This window comes from Micromesistius poutassou (assembly GCF_964030765.1).
Source record: "Micromesistius poutassou genome assembly, chromosome: 22".
NCBI lineage: Eukaryota > Metazoa > Chordata > Actinopteri > Gadiformes > Gadidae > Micromesistius > Micromesistius poutassou.
Genome location: NC_140292.1, coordinates 2856656 through 2870745, shown reverse-complemented (window position 1 = coordinate 2870745; position 14090 = coordinate 2856656). Strand labels below are relative to the sequence as shown.

General features: G+C 47.1%; 1 protein-coding gene across 1 annotated transcript; it reads right to left on the bottom strand.

Moving 5' to 3' along the window:
- Positions 1 to 3251: 3251 nt before the first annotated feature.
- LOC311367662 (hyaluronan and proteoglycan link protein 1-like) lies at positions 3252 to 11000 on the bottom strand (the record flags this gene model as incomplete). The annotated part of the gene is given in 6 exon segments (XM_084486477.1): positions 3252 to 3541; positions 4599 to 4812; positions 4814 to 4902; positions 5776 to 5974; positions 6563 to 6726; positions 10898 to 11000. Coding segments are annotated over 6 exon segments (1059 nt in total).
- Positions 11001 to 14090: the final 3090 nt, after the last annotated feature.

Genomic DNA, 14090 nt, shown 5'->3' with positions numbered 1-14090 from the left:
AGGAATCCATGAGTGCCCTAACCTTACCTGCTTATTTATGACCTGTATAGTCAAACAGTAGTTGCTATAATGATGATCAGTGGCCCCTAGTTATAGTAGGGGTGACTGCATGAACTTGAATATTAACATTTTACAAATAATCGTTGGCAGTGGTGCTTATAATTTATTCCCATGAATCATTAAGTACATCTAACAGAGAGAATTCTTTTAAGAGTATATTCCTATATTCCCATTCCAATTTTGGTTACACCCACCAACCCAATGAATGCTGTGACGAGGTTGCATTCAACTGAAATAGTCTGTTCCAAACCATAAATAGGTGTGCCCACTCAAAACTGCAGAGAAATACGGGGAAAAAAACACACAAAAACAAACTTCCATTAATGTCGTCATCCAGTTACTAAAATAATCTGCTTCTGAGACATAATAATATTTTTAAATTACAAATCAAACATGGCAAGAGTGTCACACCATGAATGGCCCCTGTGTATGTGTGTGTGTGTGTTTCTATGTGTCTGTATTTGTGTGTGTGTGTGTGTGTGTGTGTGTGTGTGTGTGTGTGTGTGTGTGTGTGTGTGTGTGTGTACGTGTGCGTGTGCGTGTGTGTGTGTGTGTCTGCGCCCTCCTTTTGGAAACACACGCTGAACATTGCGTTACTGAAGGCCTGGGTCTGTGCACCTGGAGTCGGGTACGGCTTGGCCCAGAGACCCTCTGGTCTGGACCAACTGAAACGGTCACCCTCAGAAAGCTACACCTCAGCACTTTGGTATTTTCTCTTTACGTTGGCAGTCACAAGCCTGCCTGGTGGACGGTTGAAACTGTACAAACAGGGTAATGGTGCGGGGTGAGACGTAGGATACAAAAACAAATTACAAGAGCCATGGGACTTATCTACGGGTTTTATTTAATTATTTGGTACTTGGGTCTGTAGAGATTGTGTTGTTTTTTTTCTACAGATTGTGTTTAATCGGCTCCTCTTGGCCTCGATGGATACACAAATAAACGGAAAGAAATCCTTGCTTGGAAATGATGACAAAGAAATGATGGAGTCAACTGAAATCATGTTATAATGTCTTCATAGTTGTTGATTTTTTTTCGTAAACATTTTCGAGCACATTTAGAAAAAAAGGGGAAAAAAAGGAACCTTGAATAAACAACATTTTATTCTTTAACTTGTTCCGCCTTTTTGAAGCAGTTTCTCACTAACTGTACATTAATGAACACTTCTTATGGTTTATTGACATAGGCTAGAAAAAACAGCGATAGTCCTAGCACAATCTTTAGCACGAAGGCTAACAACAATAACAATGTCAACCATCAAAAAAATAAAGCCACCCACCATGAGTCTGTCCAGAAGCAGATTTTATTTTTCTTCTTTGTTGCAACCCTGATCTCCTGGTGGGTTGTCATGGAAACGCAGAGCCAATTGAAGCTAAGCTGCAACTCTGGTAAATGACCAAATGACCTTAAGTGTTCTCTAAGTGCCAGTTGGGACTGAACTATAGTGAGCTCACTCAAAACCAACATCCCCCTCTCTGTCCTTATATGGTCAAATCCCCCACCTCTGCATTCATTAATCGTTGCGTTTTTGAATGACCATTGATTTTTCTCGTGCTTGTTCGCAGGGCATAAACTGCTTGTGTATGGTTAGCGCTAGAGCTTAAACCGCTAAGGCAACAGCCATATACTCCTTAACAATGTATGTAGCCTGTCTCTTAAGAAACCATTTCTCTAGAAAACGGTGTGTATTAATATACAGGGAGGTCTATGCTGTGCTGCTGTGTGCTATAGGTTGAGAGGTGAAGGCATGCTCCAAAGAAAGCCAAACCTCTCCATCTAGCCGCCTCTAAAACACCACAAAACTTGCTCACACTATGTTTCCACGCCAAGGCATTTTATTGTTGCTGTGCAGGGCCTTCGATGGTTCGCTTTAATGTTGTCTATTGGCCGCTGTAGGCTCTTACAGGCCTCTACTTCTGTGTTTTCAGTGCAATTGTTTACCTCCCTGTTTCGCTGTTGTTGTTTGTTATTTATTGGTACAGATGTTTTTCGTTTACACCCAGGCATCTGGACTATTTTGTCCGGAACATAAAAAATAACTGTGTAATAATAACATTTCTTTTTTTTTTATCACAAAATATGAATTCATAACAGCAACAATAACATTCTCCCTAGATACTCACATTCTACAATAGTCATACTCAAAATGGATGGAACAAGAGTCATGGTTGGTCGGACGTTTGTTGATTTTTTTTGTCTCTTTGCCGGGGGGGCGACACCGATGTTTGGTCCGTTTGGTACACAACAACACGTTGATACAAAAACATAAAACACGCAACAGATTTTCTTAACGACGTACAAATCAATAGCACCTTGTAAAAATCAAACAGGACAGCAGAGGTCGATGCAGTTTCATATTTGTGCTCGGTTTGCGCAAGCCGCCATCTTATTTGATTCCTCCCCACGTTGTGTGTGTGTGTGTGTGTGTGTGTGTGTGATGGCTTGGTTGCGGTGTGCTGGATGTGAAAACATACTGTAGTGTAACGTAAGCGCCTGAAAGTATCAGTCCAGCTGTAAGGACTCTGTAACATGGATGTCAGTGAAGCGGTGTGGTTCCCAAGTGAATCCCATGCATCAGCCGATTCTCAAAACAGCACGGGATGTGTGGTCATGTGACTCTACATTAGACTCGTCCCTCTCTCTCTCTCTCTCTCTCCCCTGCAGTGTCTGTACCCCTGCTTGAAAAACAAACTAACTATTAAATATTATGAACTGTAAATATAGGTGTAAACTATTCATTATATGCCCTCGCTAGGAAAGGAGAAGACGTAAAAACACGGTGGAACGTTTGGAGACATGACTCGGTGACAAATACTTCTTGTTTGTCTTTTTGTTTTCAGAAAGTAAAGCATCACAGTTTCTGTTTGTGTGTATGTTGTGTTTGTTCATGCCTGACACAATGTCTAAGACCCACCCTCCCCCCCCCCAAACACAGGGCTCCCTGTGTCTAAGTGTGCACCTTTATTTTGCACCTGCACACACAGATAACATGCATGTGTGTGTGTGTGTGTTTGTGTGTTTATCTGTCTGTGTGTGTATGTTTTTGCCTGTGTGTGTGTGCATATGTTTTTGTGTTGATGTGCACGTGTGTGTGAGTGTGTGTGTATGTGTGTGTGTGTGTTTGTGTATGTGTGTGTGTGTGTGTGTGTGTGTGTAACTATGTCTATGTATGCGTGTGTACGTGTGTGCGCTCAGTGCTGGCCCTTGAAGCAGTACACTCCGTACAGCTTGTGTTTCTTGTCCGGGAAGCCGGAGAACCTCACGGCCGCTTCGGTTGGACTGCAGCGCCGGCGGGGGCGGGAGATAGGGTAACGGACGCTGCCGTCGGCCAACCAGCCGGCGTCGCAGCGGTCATAGCCCAGCAGCTTCCAGGCGGCGTACATCTGGCCCACCTTGGCGATCTCAGCCCCGTCCTTAAGACACGCCCCCACCGCCTCGTCATAGGTCAGCTTGGAGGGGTGGATCAGGTAGTAGAACCGACCTGAAGGGTGGGGGACAAAAAATATTGAAAAAATGTAATAACTTAGACATAACTAAATAAACCAACAGAAATAGAGGCACACTTTTCCTCATGAAAGACATTTTGTTTGTCACATTTCTTTTTTGTGACATTTTGAAAAGTGTATGTTTAAACGGTTATTGCCCTACCTATGGCCACACACCTGTAGACTTTGTGCGTAGATAACTACCGTCACGTCAAAGGTAAAGCAAAAGTTAGCCAGGAGGAGTAACAGGTACCCCCATGTCATCACACCAAGGCACTCAGGGAACTAAAAACGGGAGCAACTCCTGCCCAGCGATGGTACTTTCTCTCTCTGTTCAGCTCCAAACTGTACTTCTCTGCTATAGATGTGACTAAAATGTTGTCAAAGGAACCCGAATCAAGTCAAACCATCCCAGCTGATTGCTCAATGTGCAACAGGTGTGCAGCCTCACCCAGCCAGGGGGCCTGCTTAAACCAGCCATCATCAACACACACACACACACACACACACACACACACACACACACACACACACACACACACACACACACACACTCCACACCAAGATACACTTAAACCACCAAGCCCCCCCTCCACCACATGTACCCCCCCCTGACCCGGTCTTCCAGCCCCTGACTACCCCCCCCTCCCCTCATTGTCATTGTAATCCTAAAATGGGCATACTACATACCTTTTCTCTCTCTCTCTCTCTCTCTCTCTCTCTCTCTCTCTCTCGCTCTCTCTCTCTCTCTCTCTCTCTCTCTCTCTCTCTCTCTCGCTCTCTCTCTCTCACTCTCCACCATATCTCCATCCTCTATCCTATCTCTCTCCCCCCCTCCCCCCTCTCCCCCGTCCTCTCCCCCCCTCCCCTCATTGTCATTGTAATCCTAAAATGGGCATACTACATACCTTTTCTCTCTCTCTCTCTCTCTCTCTCTCTCTCTCTCTCTCTCTCTCTCTCACTCTCTCACTCTCCACCATATCTCCATCCTCTATCCTAGCTCTCTCCCCCCCTCCCCCCTCCTCTCCCCCACCCCCTCCCCCTCCCACTCACCCTTGTAGTGGGAGGTGAAGCAGAAGACGTCAAAGTGGTTCTTCTCCTTCTCCCGCACGCCGTAGCTCCGGACGCCGGGCGCCGTGCCCTTGCCGCCGCAGGGCTCGCGGGGGCTGGTGATGGGGTACTGCACGGAGCCGTCGCTCAGCCAGCCGGCGTTGCACCAGTCCAGGCCGCCGCGCCACGCCTCGTACAGCTGCTCGAAGGACGCCACCCGCCGCGTCCTGCTCCCGGCACGCCCGCTCCGCCTCGTAGAAGTTGAGGTTGTAGCGGCCCAGGCGCGGCGAGTAGGGGAAGAGGACGCCTGGGAGAAGGGGGGGGGGGGGGGAGGAGGGAGGGGAGGGGAGGGGGGGAGGGAGGGGGGGAGAGGGGGAGGGGGTGATGGAGAGGGGGAGGGAGGGGAAGGAGTGAGGAGAAAGGTGGTGATGGAGATAAGAGAGAGGGGAGGGAGGCGAGGGAGGGGGAGAGAAGGGGGTGATGGAGAAAGAGGGAGGGGAGGGAGGAGATGAAGGGGGAGAAAGGGGGTGATGGAGATAGAGAGAGGGGAGGGAGGGGGAGAAAGGGGGTGATGGAGAGAGGAAGAGGGGAGGGAGGGGGAGAAAGGGGGTGATGGAGAGAGGAAGAGGGGAGGGAGGGGGAGAAAGGGGGTGATGGAGAGAGGAGGAGGGGAGGGAGGGGGAGAAAGGGAGTGATGGAGAGAGGAGGAGGGGAGAGGAGGGAGATGGGGAAGGGGGTGGGGGGAGAGTGGGGGGTGGGGAGAGAGAGACAAAGAGAGAGCGATAAGAGAGAGAAAAGGTACGCAGTAGGCACTTTTTTGGATCACAATGATAATGAATTTACACACTCTCACGCACGCATTTATACTGTGTGCGTGTGTGTGTGTGTGTGTGTGTGTGTGCGTGGATGAATCTGTGTCCATTCATACTTTGTGTGAATAAATGTGCCTGCGCTTGCGTCTCGTTGTGTCACCTTTTTTTTTACTCCTCACCTTCCCACTGTTTAGCTCCGGAGACACGGCTATATTTAGCCTGGGACGGCGGCCCCGGCTATTAGGAGGACATCAGCTGCAGAGGTAAACGCTCACTTAAGGGGCCGCACCCCCCCCCCCCCCCCGCCTACACCCACCATATAAACCCAGCCCAACAGTACACATAAACACACAGAGGTAGACGTTTACCTTGAAGGTCGAGGGAAACCACCGAGGTGCCGTCCTCCAGGCCGTCGATGACCTCGCACTTATATCTCCCATAATCCTCCAGGGTGAGGTCGCTGATCACCAGGGACGCGTCCAGGGGGGAGGAGCCCTGAAGGTGGACCCGCCCGTGGAACCGCCCGTAGCTCCGCTTGTGGTAGTCCATGGCGACGAAGACGTCCACCTGGAGGACCCCGGCGCGGCGGGGTTAGTGAGCTAGCGTTGGTTTGTTTACTTTACACCAAATTTTTTTGCAATTTTCTCTTATTCACTCCTTCTTCATTCACTCCTTTATTCACTCCTCCATTCACGCCTCCATTCACTCCTTCATTCACACCGCCTGCTTTGCACTCGATTAGTAATCGAATGCCAATGCTAATGGTTAGCATTGTAGTTCAAATCGAAAAGTTTGGTTTGACAAATTAACTGTGTGCTGCAGCACCACCTGTGGGCCTATCATGACCATACTTTGTACAACCTGTAGAATGTCAGTCCATCCTTCGTCGTGCCAAATCATAGCAAATTCCACTATTTCTGTAAGCCTTCACTCCCGTGGAATTAATCATGGAAGGCAAATGTTTAGCATTACTTTAACTAGGTAAGCGCACACTACTAATACTAATGCTTATTCTTACGGTTTGCATGTAACAAAAATTGCATTCAATTTCCCGCCATTTATATAAGGTTAATCATGGAATGCTAACGGTTAGCATGTTCCTCGCTAATCATCAGCATCAGCAATCTGAACCCTGATCGGCGTAGGGACCCCTACCTCTTTAAGGTAGTCGGAGGTCAGCTTGGTCCACTTGATCCTCATCTTGTGGTTGGCGGGCATCGTCTGGTCCCGCTGTATGGTGCAGGGCAGTGTGGCATTGCCCCCCCGCTGAGAGACTACCTTGTCCTGCTGAGATAGCACCGATATCCGGGGGGCGTTTTCTGGAGAGAAACAGAAATTGTTGTTTAATTTCATTTTTATTATCGGGTTGAAGCGGATACCCTCTTGGACAAACTGTAACTTCTCTATCTCCTCTGTAACTTCTGTTGGGAATAAATCAGCACTATGTCCATGTCTGTTAGCAGGATTAACAGACTTAGTTGCTGAGTCTGATATATCTCTTATGGATTATAGGGTCTTCATTTGTTTCTATGAGTTCAAAAAAGCTACTAGTTCTATGAGGTGAGGATACTTATAGGACCATCAGCACATGGTTCCTTAGTCTTTAAAAGTTAGATTGTTTCGGTAAATTTTTTAGATTCCGTTAAAATAACACTATCATGTAGAAACCGTAAACTTAAAAAAAACCTAAAGCCTAAAGTTTGCTACTGATTAATATTGTTCAACCTATACCTCCGTTACCCCATTCCTTCATAATTCCACAGCATTTTTGAGTGTTCATCTGGCACAACTACATATCAATAACACAGTTTGCCATGCAATGTTCCAATTTAAACACGACATGAAATCGAAATTGCCTTTTCTGCCCATGGCAATGCAAGTCCTCTAACACTCACACATGCACAGGTCATTGTGATCATGTGACAAAGCGCTTGTCGTGGCCTGACTGGAAATAATACTTAAGACAACGCCTGGGTGCATCTGGTAACTACTCCTCCTGCGATCGCAAAAAATCAAATCTCGGAGCGATCAATAATACACACATTCCCCTCCACAGCCTGCCCTGTGTTTAATCACAACCTTGTATCGGCTTTGAGCTGGCACCCTAGCACATCACAGGAGCCAGAACGTCAATTATGTTTGTCTTTAATCGTTTGTCCCGGCTCCCAGGGGCCCCTGGCTCACTGGGTGGGTGTGTCTGATTGTGTGTGTGTGTATGTGTTGCGAATTTAGAAATAAAAAAATAATTGAGTCCAGAATGCTGTTCGAGCTAAAACAATAAGGTCCTCACTTGGTACGCACGGACACACACACACACACACACACTGTGCGTGCGTACCAAGTGAGGACCTTATTGTTTTAGCTCGAGGGCAGTTTTAAGTCCAGAATTGATGAGAACAGCACACACACACAGTTTGTGTGTGTGTGTGTGTGTGTGTGTGTGTGTGTGTGTGTCTGCTTTCCATAACCACGCTTCTGAAGGATGCACTTCACCAACTTCTACATGCTGGCTTGCATCCCACAGATATCAGCATCACCCCCACCTATTCTCCCTTAATTTATTCATACGGGAGAACTTGCCTTGATGGACAAAGACCTTCAGCTTATCAGTGTTACAAAACCTATGACGCCATCATGCTGCACTTCTCATAAAAGCAATAGTGTATTTTCCGCCAAGAAACTGCGCTACGCCATTCTCTTGTTCTTGTTTAATTGTCACTATTATAGTTAGTTATAGTTATAGTTATAGTTAAATCGACTAATGTTAACAGTAATGCTAGTTGCTTCGGAAGACGCCTGTAGTTTACTTCGTCAACTGGTGAGCAGTACAGTGCAGCCAGATTACGTCGTCAACTATGACTCAGTCCCTGATTGGCCCAGAATATATAGTCATTTCAGGAAATTGCTAGAGGTCCAGACTGATCTGTGTAGTGAAACGAATGTGAGGTCACGTGATCAGGATGGTCTCCAGGCTAAGAGATAGTACACCGCGGGCAGGATGGTGTTAAATTGGTTGAAGTCCAGAAGAAAGGTTCTGGGTTCAATCCCCAAACTCCACAATCAACAACCAGGTAGTTGTGTAGCCTTAACCTAACCAGATAGTTGTGTTTCCTGAACCTAACCAGGTAGTTGTGTTGCCTTAACCTAACCAGATAGTTGTGTTGCCTTAATCTAACTAGGTAGTTGATTTGCCTGAACCTAACCACACTGTGACTGACAACTGAAAAAAAAGAAGCTACGTCTAAAAATAGCACAGGACACATACCCCAGTCTCCTTGGTGAAAGTACTGAGTTTGACCCATTCCTCCACCACAACTTCCTCTCTGGGTGTCCTTTATCACTCCTTACTACGTCACCTGACCTCCTTAAGCCTCTCTTACAGGAAGGGCTTTTTGGCAGAAAACACTGAAGGCAAACTTCTCCAATGTGTACTATGTACGCAAACCTCTCTGGGTGTGTGTGGATGTGTGTGGGTGTGTGTGGATGTGTGGGGAGCTCTGTCGGGGCAGCCATTGATGTCGATGGGAGGGATAAGATTAGACTTTTCTGACACTTACAGTAAACCACGATGTGTGACTCATTTTGTATACATTGCTTAATAAAGCTGTATCATAAAGTTGCCATGGGTCGTAACCCAATCTGAGAACTCCCAGAACAACATTTTTGAGCTGAAACAGGGGGTTAACTTCCACTTTAGGTATGAATCAAGGTACTTAATTCACTGTAAATCTAAATTCAAAATCTAAGAAATTCACAAAATCCTTCCCCATCTTTCCATGCAATCTCTCTCTCTCTCTCTCTCTCTCTCTCTCTCTCTCTCTCTCTCTCTCTCTCTCTCTCTCTCTCTCTCCTCTCTCTCTCTCTCTCTCTCTCTCTCTCTCTCTCACTCTCTCTTTCGCTCTCTCTCGCTCTCTCTCTCTCGCTCTCTCTCTCTCTCTCTTCATCAACTGCATACGCCTGTGTTAAATTTACCACCGGATAATTGGCCATTGATTACCTCCACTAGGGCCTGGTTGGAAGGGGAGAGCTGTTGAAGTGCTTCCTCAGCTGATTGTCGTTGAGTTTGGGGTAATGTGCAATTCAACCTGCCCCTTTAAACAACGCTTCACTCAAAGGAACAATTGAGATTTTTTATGGGGACTTAAATGCTCACTCCTTTCCTTTGAACCGTCCCATTTGTTCCGATTTGTGATTTGAAATGTTCAGGGTTTAAAAGTATACATATAAGTCATGGAGAAAAGTGAGGAAAATACACAACAAAAAGAAAAGTGATGGCTACAATGAAATAGTGACATAGTACTTATACTACATCAAAACAGAAAATGAGTTTTTTGAGAAATGCCACTTTTCAAGTGGCATTCATTTCAAGGGCCCAGGACAGTGTAATGGCTAGGATTTTGGACCTCCAACTGAAAGGTACTGGGTCTGACCCCCCAATGTCCACACCCCCCATGTAGACATCCTTTGAGCAAGACGTCCCCAATCCCTACCTGCTCTTTACCGCCATGTATCTGAATCCACTGAAAGTCTTTTTTGGATGAAAGCGTCTGCTGAACGAGTTAAGATGGTGTGATTAGATAGCGCTATCGCTGTCGGCCAGAGCCCATTAAGCCCAGCTCAGCGACGCTATCTGCGAGCTACGGCAGCGTTCCCCGTGATAAGTTGAGGGCATCAGGCCTGGTCCTCTGACGGGGTGTTAGGAACGAGCCACAGGGTGCTGTAGAGAGATTCCTCTGCAATGCACTGTAAAGCGCTCTGTGCCTTGTCTTAACTCCACTGCAGCCTTACGTAACGTGTGTTTAGATAAAGGCCCCCTTTTGAATATCTGCGGATGTTTTTGGTGTTTTCCTTTTGGCCAGTCCTCTCTTGTAAGAGCTACATTTTTTTTGTACATTTTCTGTAATGCAGAAAGCTTGGCCACAAACACTACTGCTCGAATGCAGTGATGTCATAGTTACTTTGAATATGCATCGTAGCAATGTTGTGATGTCATAGCGACATGATAGCTATGTTCTGATGTCATAGTTACGTCATTGATATCAAGGTTATGCCATGTTGTCTTAGTTATGTCAAAGGCATGACATGGTTACATCATAGATATCATAGTTATGCCATGACGTCTTAGCTATGTCAAATATGTCATGGTTATGTTGTGATGACATAGTCACATCATAGATATCATAGTTATGCCAAGATGTCTTAGTTATGTCAAAGAAGTCATAGTTATGTTGTGATGTCATTGTCACATCACAGATATCATAGTAATGCCATGATGTCCTAGTTATGTCCAAGACATCTCATAGTTATGTTGTAATGTCATGGCGGCATCACAGATATCATAGCTATGTTTCGATGTCATGGTCACATCAGAGATTTCATAGTTATGCCATGATGTCACAGGTATGCCACGATCATCATAGGTCACGGGTTCACCAACAGATGTCAAAGTTGACGCATGCAAAAGGTTAAAAAGGCGTGTGCTGGTCTTACCTGTGACATAGATGGTCCTGGAGTGCTCCAGGTCAGGGTAGAGGGTGTCCAGCTCATCCGCCACGCCGAGGGAGACCAGCGCACACACCAGCACCCAAATCATCTTTACTCTCTCCAGGCTGAGGCACCGCTCACTGCAGAGTGAGAGTGAGAGAGTGAGAGTGAGAGTGAGGGTCAGGGAGAGAGAGATAGACAGAGAGTCAGAGAGAGCGAGTCAGAGAAAGAGAGAGAGAGAAAGAGAGAGAGAGAGAGAGAGAGTTAGAGTAAGAGAGAGAGAGAGAGAGAGAGAGAGAGAGAATGAGAGAGAGAGAGAGAGAGAGAGAGAGGCAGGAAGATCATTTAGAGTGAGTTGCAAGTTTTAAAATGTAAGAGCATCCGAGTTTGGCTTCTTGAAACAGTTGTTGTGCTTTTACACACACACATATATATATATATATATATATATATATATAGAGAGAGAGAGAGAGAGAGAGAGAGAGAGAGAGAGAGACACACACATTTACAAAAGAAGTATGAATGAGTGCACAGGTCTTCCATCAGAAGGACACAATCAATGTGTCCTTCTTGTGTTTACGCGTGACCCAATCTCGTGCACAGCAACGCACGTGTGCACAAACTCCGTCGGCAATCTTCAGGCCACGAGTGAATCGTGATTCGTCAATTTCGAAATAAAAAAACACTGTACTCACGCAGACGCACACGGGGCATATAATCAGGGTAACGCACAGCCTGAAGACATAAGTAAGTCAGGGCACTCTGGTGTCTGTCCCTCCCTCCCTCGCTCCCTCTTGTAGCGAGGTAGGAAGCTGTCATACTGTACCATGTCCTGGTTCAACTGACTGTCCTCTGCTACTTCAGTGGGGAGGTAGGGTCCCGACATGAGCCAGCACCGCCGGGGGGTTCACATACAAGAACGCATCTCAGTGCTGCTCACTGCTCTTCACTGCTCCTTACTACGCCTCTCTCACTCCGGGTTCGAGCACTTCAGTGTGTGTGCAACTTCGCAGATTGTTTGTGTGCGGTGTGCGAGAGGGGGAGAGAGAGAGAGAGAGAGAGAGAGAGAGAGAGAGAGAGAGAGAGAGAGAGAGAGACTGAAGGACAGGGAGAGATGGGATCGGGATGGAGATATGGTGAGTAGAGAGAGAAAGAGAGAGAGAGAGCGATAGAGAGAGAGAGAGGGAGAGAGAGAGAGAGAGAGAGAGAGAGAGAGAGAGAGACTGAAGGACACAGAGAGAGAGAGACCGAAGGACAGAGAGAGATAGGAATCGGGGATGGAGATATGGTGGAGAGAGAGAGAGGGCGAGAGAGAGAAAGAGAGAGAGAGAGAGAGGGCGAGAGAGAGAGAGAGAGAGAGGATATTTCTCTGCAGTCACTGGGTCTCCCTCCTCTTCATTCTCTCTTGTGCTGACGCACCGACCACTCTGCCAGGTAGCTGCCTGCAGTCAGCAGCATAGCTCTGCAGTAGGCACACACACACACACACACACACACACACACACACACGCACACACACACACACACACATGCTCACTCACACATGCACGCATGCACGCGCACACACACACACACACACATGCTTATGTATACCGGTAGATCTTCACACACCCACACACACACTCACAGACGCACGTGCACACATGCACACACATATGAATACAACGACATATACAACATACGCAGACGCAGACGCATATGCATACAGTACATACACACACACACACACACACAAACTGTCACACACACTCTCTCTCTTTATCTCTTTCTCTTTTTCTCTCTCGCTCTCAAACAGACACACACACACCTAATAATTGTGTCACACACACACACACACACACACAACACACACACACACACACACACATATATCTTCAAGTTGCCCTACTCCTCATGCCTTGTCATAATAGTTGGGCCTCACACGGTGATGCTGGGGGCCGATAAGTAGATTGGTCCAAAGGGTAAACCTCACGTCAAAGAGAGGAGCGGTGCCCGCCAGCCAACCGGGAGGCTGACAGAGAGGAGGAGAGAGGGAGAAGAGGAGGAGGAGGAGAGAGTGAGAGGAGGAGGTGGAGGACATAGGGAGGAGGCGGAGGAGGGGGAGGATAGAGAGTGAGAAGGAGCAGGGAGAGTGGGAGGAGGAGAGAGGGAGAGCTAAGGAGGAGGAGAGAGGGAGAGGAGGAGAGAGTGAGAGTTAAAGGCAGGAGGAGGAGAGGGGAGGAGGAGGAGAGAGAGAGGGAGAGGAGGAGGACAGAGGGGGAGGAGAGAGGGAGTGGAGGAGGAGGAGGAGAGAAAGAGAGAAGGGGGAGGGAGAGGAGGAGGAGGAGGATGGAGGAGGATAGAGTAAGTGCTATAGAGGAGGAGGAAAAAGAAGAGGAGATGGAGGATAGAGAATGAGAGATGAGGAGGAGGGGGAGGAGGAGGAGGGGAGAGAGAGAGGGGGGAGGAGATATGAGATAAGGAGGAGGAGGGGAGAGAGAGATTGGGGAGGGGATAAGAGAAAAGGAGGAGGAGTGGGAGGAGGAGGAGGACAGAGAGATAAGGAGGAGGATTATTTAAATGCAGGATGATGAGGAGGAGTAGGAGGAAGAGGAGGAGGAAGAGGGGAAAGACTTTGCAGCACCAACAATAATGCGGAGCTTTACAGAACAGTGTCAAGCCCCACTAGTTTCCACCCATTTATTACTGACAACTCACAGCTGTGTGGGGACCTAGCAGAGTGTGTGTGTGTGTGTGTGTGTGTGTGTGTGTGTGTCCACAACTCCCCCCATTCATTTTCCTTTTAGGTCCTTATGAGGCCCTGAAACCAACGGTTCTCAGACCCCAAAAGAATTCCCTCAACTTCACCTGTGTAGGGTAAACAAGAATTATACAGTCCAGGTGTCTTTTTTTGTTAGTGTGTCTGTGTGTGTGGCATCCGTACATTTGTGTGTGTGTGTGTGTGTGTGTGTGTTGTGTGTGTGTGTGTGTGTGTGTGTGTGTGTGTGTGTGTGTGTGGTATGTGTGTAAGTTGTAAATTTGTCTGTGTGTGCACATGCATGTTGACATTTGATTGTGAGTTGTTTCTGTGTGTGTGTATATATACGTATATATGTGTGTGTGTGTGTGTGTGTGTGTGTGTGTGTGTGTGTGTGTGTGTGTGTGTGTGTGTGTGTGTGTGTGTGTGTGTGTGTGTGTGTGTGTGTGTGCATGTGATTTG